Source organism: Triticum aestivum, chromosome 4A (assembly GCF_018294505.1).
Source record: "Triticum aestivum cultivar Chinese Spring chromosome 4A, IWGSC CS RefSeq v2.1, whole genome shotgun sequence".
Taxonomy (NCBI): domain Eukaryota; kingdom Viridiplantae; phylum Streptophyta; class Magnoliopsida; order Poales; family Poaceae; genus Triticum; species Triticum aestivum.
The window spans coordinates 557,712,054-557,719,473 of record NC_057803.1 but is presented as its reverse complement, the minus strand read 5'-3'; the positions used below and the strand labels follow the sequence as shown (position 1 = coordinate 557,719,473).

At 40.8% G+C, this 7,420-nt stretch overlaps 2 protein-coding genes across 2 annotated transcripts; both read left to right on the top strand.

Annotated features, from left to right (window-relative positions):
• Positions 1–2,874: 2,874 nt before the first annotated feature.
• Positions 2,875–3,478, top strand: LOC123082299 (trypsin inhibitor CMe). Its single transcript, XM_044504661.1, has one exon. It carries the CDS (start codon positions 2,927–2,929, stop codon positions 3,353–3,355), a length of 429 nt encoding a protein of 142 aa, XP_044360596.1. The 5' UTR covers positions 2,875–2,926; the 3' UTR covers positions 3,356–3,478.
• A 2,754-nt stretch (positions 3,479–6,232) lies between these two features.
• Positions 6,233–6,592, top strand: LOC123082298 (cysteine proteinase inhibitor 8-like). Its single transcript, XM_044504660.1, has one exon. The coding sequence runs from the start codon at positions 6,233–6,235 to the stop codon at positions 6,590–6,592; it is 360 nt and encodes a 119-aa protein (XP_044360595.1).
• The last annotated feature ends 828 nt before the right edge of the window (positions 6,593–7,420 follow it).

Below are 7,420 nucleotides of genomic sequence, written 5' to 3'. Positions count from 1 at the left end.
CACGGTGAGTAATCTCGATGGCGAGTGCTCACAGTGGGTTTCCCTGCGATGCTTTGGATTCGCTTCCCCTTTTCCCATTCTTTGGACTGCCGTATTTCCGTTATGTTGCAGTAATGAAAAGGGGTAATGCCCGGTTCAAAAAAATGATCCAGCTTCCCGAAATAGCCTTGAGAAGCCAGCTGAACGATCCGGCTTCGAGAAGCCCGCTCATGGAGAAAGAGCAGCCCATAGTGCAAATTCCTAGAGCAGGGGAAACGCAACTTCGTGAAAATGGAAGGGGAAGTTGCCCGAAATTATGTGGGAATGCCCTTCCAAAGTGCCATCCTCAAAACGTTTTTCACTCCTCGAACAGTTTTCCTCTCGCTACGAGCCACTGACTGGGCCTCAAGCTCCCTTGGGCTGCCAGCCCATGCTGACGGAGAGGAGCTGCTGCTGAACGCATCATGCTCCCATCAGAAGTTGGTGGCGGCTGGCTTCTCGGGAAGCTGGCAACGTTCCGAACGGGACCTTAATACTTTGTCATTACCACGTGAATCCACATATTGGCCAAGACATCCTTTCAGTCTCTCACTTTTTAGTGGATGATGACAACGCGATTTATATTTGAATGCTTCTAAAAATAAGTGTTTTTATTAGATATGGAGTTTGCGCCTCTAGATTTGTGAGTTATTTAATTTTTTTTGCTTTTGAATGCAAAATGCACAAAATAATGTTGATAGATATATATTTATATTCCCGATGGATGCAAAGTGATCAAGATATCTAATAAGAACACACTTTTGTACTAACCAGCGAGTGAGACATGTCATTGAGCAAATACTAAAACTCACTTCACTAAAGTGCATGTGTGTGTCATGGCATATGCATAACACATGTATGAGAACATCAGGAACACTAATGTTCTCTAATATGATGGACAGTTTTTAGGATCTGTCCCATGAAGACGATTTCTATAAGATTGACTAGTACACACCGATTCCATCCATATATTGGGTTCCGATACACCTTAGCTAATAATCCAGGTGTATAAACTTTCCTTATCTGGTCACATGCTTGCTGACTGCAAAATTTGGTTGGTTTAACAAGCATATGTTCTCCACACACAACCCAAATGAAAGTTTACTTATTTTTTGAGTTGTAATGGAAGCTCACTTGAAGTGTTAGTGTTAGATTACATAAGAAGTAAAGATAGAAGATTAAGTGTTGCCATAAAGCTCCAAATTCTGCCATCTGTATAATTTTTTTCTCATTTGCTCACATATATACTGAGAGAAAGGAAGAGCAATAATCTTGCATCGTGAGTACTGATGTGTTTTTTTCTCTCGTCGGAGTGCTGTGGAATGGAGCTAATTAATCTTTTTAATAACAGTATTAGGAACTTTATAGCAACAGAATTTGGAGGGGAATGCAAAAGTTGGGGTTTGAGTGCAAGAATGGTTTGATTTATTGCCACTGGTTTCCTAACCTTTTCTCATCATGAGTTATCTTGTCATACGTGGCCAATAGATGTATCCCTGGTTTATATGGCATTCTTTTCTTTGTCATTGGTTATCACAAGTTTTATAACCTTTACCTAAGATGTCCTTTCAGTCCCTCACTTTTTGTTGGATGCTGACAACACGGTTTGTATTTGAATGCTTCTAAAAGGATTTGTACGTGCATTGTTTATTAGATATAGAGTTTACCCTCCTTGATTTGTGATTATTCTTTTTTGCTTTTGAAGCAACATGAACAATTTGGGTCCCGTTGCAACAAAGGAATTGTGTAGGAATTTCATAGGAACGGAATCATATAGATTTTTTTTCCTATGTGCCCTTTGGATTATAGAATTGGCTTCAAATTCCTGTATGAATCCTTCCTTCCCTTCACATTTTGGAGGATTCTAGACATTTTCACTTCCATTGAGAAGTCCAATGCAACAATGTGTCTTTGTCTCTCATCTTCTCTCTCTCCTAAAAAAACAATTCCTGTGAATTTCCTGTGGAGCATCCAAACAACTATGTTATACAATTCCTACATTTTACAATCATGTAGGAACCTACAAGACATGACTTGTAATTCCTACACTTTTCCATTCGTGTGTTTTTCCTATCATGTGTTCCGAACAGGGCCTTAGTGTTGATAGAGAGCTCCCCGTATATATTTATATTTCGATGGGTGCAAAGCGATCAAGATATGTAATAAGAACACACTTTTGCACTAACTAGTGAGTGTGACATGTCATCGACCAAAGATAGCATATGAGTGTGAAAACATCATCGTTTGTGAGTTCTCTAATATGATGGGCCATTTTTGGATCCGTCCCATGAAGATGGTCTCTATATGTTAGATTCCCTATATGTTAGTTGATCCAGGTGATGTTCTCATCTAATCACATGATTGCTGACGCAAAATAAATAAATAAATAGAACTTGGTTGGTTTAATGAGCATATGATATCCAGAGTCCGCACACAAACCAAAAAAAGAAGTTCAGCACTGATACTATTTTTTCATTCGCAAAAAAAAAAAGTATCGGTGCTAGCTCACATGAGAAATGAATGCAGAAGAAAAGGATGCCATATAAACCAGGGATAAAGCTATTGGCCACGTATGATAAGATAACTCATGCCATATTCATGCTGAGAAAGTTAGGAACCCAGTGGCAGCAAATCTGGCCATTCTTTCACTCAAACCCCAACTTACATCCCCTCCAAATTCTGTTGCCATAAAGCTCCAAATATTGTTATCGTAAAGATTAATTAGCTAGTGATACACGACATTAAAATTTCCATTCCGCGTGACTCCAACGAGAGCAAAAGGCACAACCATAGTTACAACGCCAGTTGGCGCTCTTCCCATTCGTAGTACATACATATACAAGCAATACACATCTAGCTAGCCTACCTCAAACTACAGACATCCCATCCATTTGAAAGAATCCACAGAATGGCATTCATGTCTCAGCTCATCCTCTCGGCCGCCGTCCTCCTCGCCGTACTCGCCGCAACCTCGGCCACCGTCGGGACTCAGTGCGTTCCAGGGTCGGACATTCCATACAACCCACTACAAGCATGCCGCGACCTTTTGTCCACTAAAATATGCAGCATAGGGCCCGTGTACGCCTCCGTCGGGATGTTGAAGAGACGGTGTTGCAACCAGTTGTCGCGCATCCCAGCATACTGCCGGTGCGAGGCGCTGCGCATCCTCATGGATGGGGCAGAAACTCCGCAGGGTGTGTTCGAGGACATGCCCAGTTGCCCAAGGTTTACCAGGAAGTACACCATGGGCATTGTCGACCCGGATGGGTGCAACTTGGAAACCATCCACGGCAGCCCGCACTGCCCCACTCCGATCACTAGGGGACTGGACGTGTAACTTTAAAAATAGCTCGATCGTGAATAACCGTGTTGCATCGATCGATGGATGAAATGGCATACATGTATCTGTGCGCATGTGTGAAAAATGGCACCAAAGAGCATCCTAGAGCCTGCTTGTTAATCTTCTGTAAAGATGTGCGGTGGTTATAATTAACTACGAGGCGGACCATGGGTTTGATTCAGAGATGAAGGAAAACCGGGAGATCCTAGCCCGCTGCAAGGCACGCAGCGTCGCGCTGAGGCGGGCTTTGAGTGAACGACTGTGAAACGAAAAAAGGTCATAAATTATGTCGTTCACTCTTCTTTTTGAGGAGATGCATCCATCAGGTCCAATGTGGGCCATTGAACCAGAACATGCGTCTTTTTTATCGCCCGTCGACCCTGTCCAGACAAGTATGTTGCAATGTGGCAAAGGCACTGATTACGTAGGATCTCCCGCTTTTGGATTCGCTTCGGCTGACGCGATGGTACTAAGCATTGTTCCCTTAAAAAGAAAAACAACCATAGCATCATACGGCAGATTGTTTTATGAAGGCCCATAATAATCCAGCCATGTCAGCCTGTTTGCCTTGCATATCAGCATTAGTCTGGTGCATATAACATCGACGAACCGAGCAACTAACCAAGGAGTATTCTATACTAGGGTGTGTGCTCTTCGCAAGCAGTGTTGGCCGCCATTTGTATTCTGACAAAATGCTTTCACCCAGAAAACAGAGATTGAAAGGATAGTAGAGGAGCTGTTGCAAAATGATGTAATCAGGCCCAGTACAAGCCCCAAAGCAGCTCTGGTGTTGGTGTGAACCAAAAGAAGTGCTGTTCTTGGGTTGTACCAAGTATGAAACCGAGTGGATTTACTTCTTTCCTATTTTTCTATTCTATATTTTTATTACTGGGAATCAAAACCTCAGATGGATCTAAAGATTATTTAGATTTCTTTATTGTCTTTAGTACAATTGTTATATGATACATGTTTTTTATGGGGAAACTACGTCCTCGCATCCTCATCTTAATTTCCTATTCCACTCTTATGGAATAGAGTAGCGATATTTTACCGGAATCTATACATAAATCGTATTCCCTTTTTATTTCTTAGAGATTACTTCTCAATACAATTTCTTTTAAATAAAAATTTCTTGTACGGATTCTTCAATACATGCTATTGTAGAATTATTTGTGCGGCACGCCACCAAATTTTGCACGTGTGATGAGGGGGGGGGGGTCATAAGCGCATGTGCCGTAAAATAGATTTTCGACGGAATTAAAAAGACATATCTGGTAGAATCGATTAAAAAGACATATCTGCCAAATATGGTTTTTTCACGCAAACATTAGAGGTGAGATCGATTATATGATGGAGACAGATGGAGGAGCAGAAAGTGAGAGATTGTGGCGTGAAGCAATGGTTTATACAAACTTCAAAAATAAAAATCTGTTGAATTTCTTCGGGAGCCTCCCCAAGGGTCACTTCGAGTGGGCTGAGAGCGCGTCACTTGGGATGCTCCCAGCCGCTGTCACGTATCGCGCTTTGGTTGCTCCCTTCGATTTTTTTTATTTTTCTGCACACATTTTTGGCTTTTTAGATGGTTTTTTTATGTTTTTTTCCGCTTTTTGGCTTTCCACCGGACTTTCTTATTGGTCCTTTGTTTTTAAATTGTATAGGTACCAACTCCCTCTTAATAGTATATCTATCTATACTAATAAAGGGGAGTTAGTACGTCTGTTGTTTCACACACGGTTGATTTGGCACGAAAAAATCTCTATTATACGGACCTAATTAATTGCATTTGTAATTAATTGCATGGTCAATTCATTGCATTAATTAGTTGATTTCTAAATTGATTTGGTGTTCGGTTGTCAAATTATTTTTGCATATACTGTTAAGGGGAGTTGGTACATTGTCGTTTCGCATGCAATTGATTTGGCACGAAAAAATCCCTATTTAAACCGACCTAAGTAATTGCATGTATAATTGATTATCTACCTAATTCATGACATTAATGACTTGATTTTCAAATTATTCTGACGCACGGTTTCTAAATTATGTTTTCATTAACTCTTCTTTAATAGTATAGACTACTACCAAAGGTTTGATTTGGATCAAAAAATGCTATTTAAATGAACCTAATTAATTGCACTTAATTATTTGTTTGCCTAATTCATTGCATTATTGACTTATTTTCTAAATTGATTTGGCGCTCGTTCTCCAAATTGTTTTTCGATTAACGACTACGTGTGAAGCAACGAGCATAGCAATCCCTTTTACTCCCTCCATTTTTGTATACAAGACCACAAACTCAGATTACAGGTAACAATGTAAAATTTAATGCCTGTTTTATAAGTCAACTTTTTTCTTGTTTACTGGGATCATTAATACTTCGCATGCATGCAAAGAAACTGAGTGGAGGAAGTAGCTGACTGTCATTATGACTGCATGCATGCAACTATTAAACAGGTTGTTAGTACGAGAAAATATCATTAACTTTGCTTCGATTACTATTGATGGCCTTGTATAGATGCAAAATGTATATTCCATAGTAGCCTTGTATATAAAAATGGAGGGGGTAATAGACTTGGTGCGAAAATACCCCTATTTAAATGGATCTAATTAATTACATGTGTAATTAATTGTCTGGCTAATTCATTGAATTAAATGACTTGATTTCAAATTGATTTGGTGCTCGGTTTCAAATTACTTTTGCACTAATGACTTTGTCCGAAATGACAACGTACCAACTCTGTCATCTAGCCTTTGCACCAAAGCCGTCCACTAAATTTCCATCACGACCCTCAAACCTATCCGCCTTACACAATCACTCCCTTCGAGCAGATTCGCCGTCCCCAACCCCCAACACCCAATTCCTAACACCGGCTCTCCATGGCGCGACGACCCCTCGTCCTCCTCGCCCTCCTCGCCATGACCCTCGCAGTCGCCTCAGCGGTGCTGGGCGGCCACAGTGAGAGGCTCGGCGAGTGGGGACCTATCCCAAACGTGAAGGATGCGCACATCCAGGAGCTGGGAGGGTGGGCGGTGCAGCATGCGAGCCTGGCTAGGAACGGGCTGTGGTTTCGCCGGGTCATGCATGGCGAGCAGCAGGTGGTCTCCGGCATGAACTACCGCCTCTTCATCGACGCGGAGGATGACTCCGGCAAGAACGCGCCGTACCTCGCCGAGGTCTACGAGCAGTCCTGGACCAAAACCCGCCAGCTCAAATCCTTCAAGCCAGCTGCGAACTAATCTGTCCCTCGCATCTCATGAATATGTAGTTGGCGACCACAACCAATTTCATTATCTCGTCCTTTGAAGCACTAATAAATGAGTAGAATATTACTCCCTCGTTCCATAATATAAGATTGTTTTTCACTCTAACTCATAATATAAGATCATTTTTCAAGTTTAAAAAACAATCTTATATTATGGGACGAGGGAGTACTCAAGTGTTGTGTGGTTGGATCGTGACGCCTACGGTTCATCCTCACTAGTGACTACTACTACTCCGGATAGTGTATTTGTTACAGCGTATTACTGGCAAATAAAGTTGTGAGTTCTCTAGATTGTTGTGATGGCCCATAATTCACAGTTAATGTGTACTAAAAGAGTTGGGCATGCTTTGCTGCGTGGTTAGTGTTATTGGGTTTTCATGATTTCTTTACTCCCTCTATTACAAAATATTAGATGCATTAGTTTTTTGAAAAGTCAAACCTTTTTAAGTTTAATTAAATTTGTCGAGAAATATATCAATATCGATAATATCAAACCGGTGTCATTCGATTCATCATGAAATAAATTTTTATATTTTTGGCTTTGAACTTGGTCAATGTTAATGAAATTTGTCTTTAAAAAAGACTAATACACCTTATATTTTGAAACCGACATAGTATTTCGTTTGGCGAGTTAGAGAAATGATGGAGTGTGTTTTATTTTTATTTATAATACGGTGTTTTTGGTGGGCCTTTTGCGGTGCGATTCTAGGTTATCTGGTAATCAACACGCACTTATGCAGGAAATTTTTCTACATAAATGACAGAGTGTACTATATTTGTGTTACAACATCACATGTTTGCG

Coding starts and splice junctions, on each gene's coding strand:
- LOC123082299 (XM_044504661.1), top strand. CDS start 2,927: ATGGCATTCATGTCTCAGCTCATCCTCTCGGCCGCCGTCCTCCTCGCC.
- LOC123082298 (XM_044504660.1), top strand. CDS start 6,233: ATGGCGCGACGACCCCTCGTCCTCCTCGCCCTCCTCGCCATGACCCTC.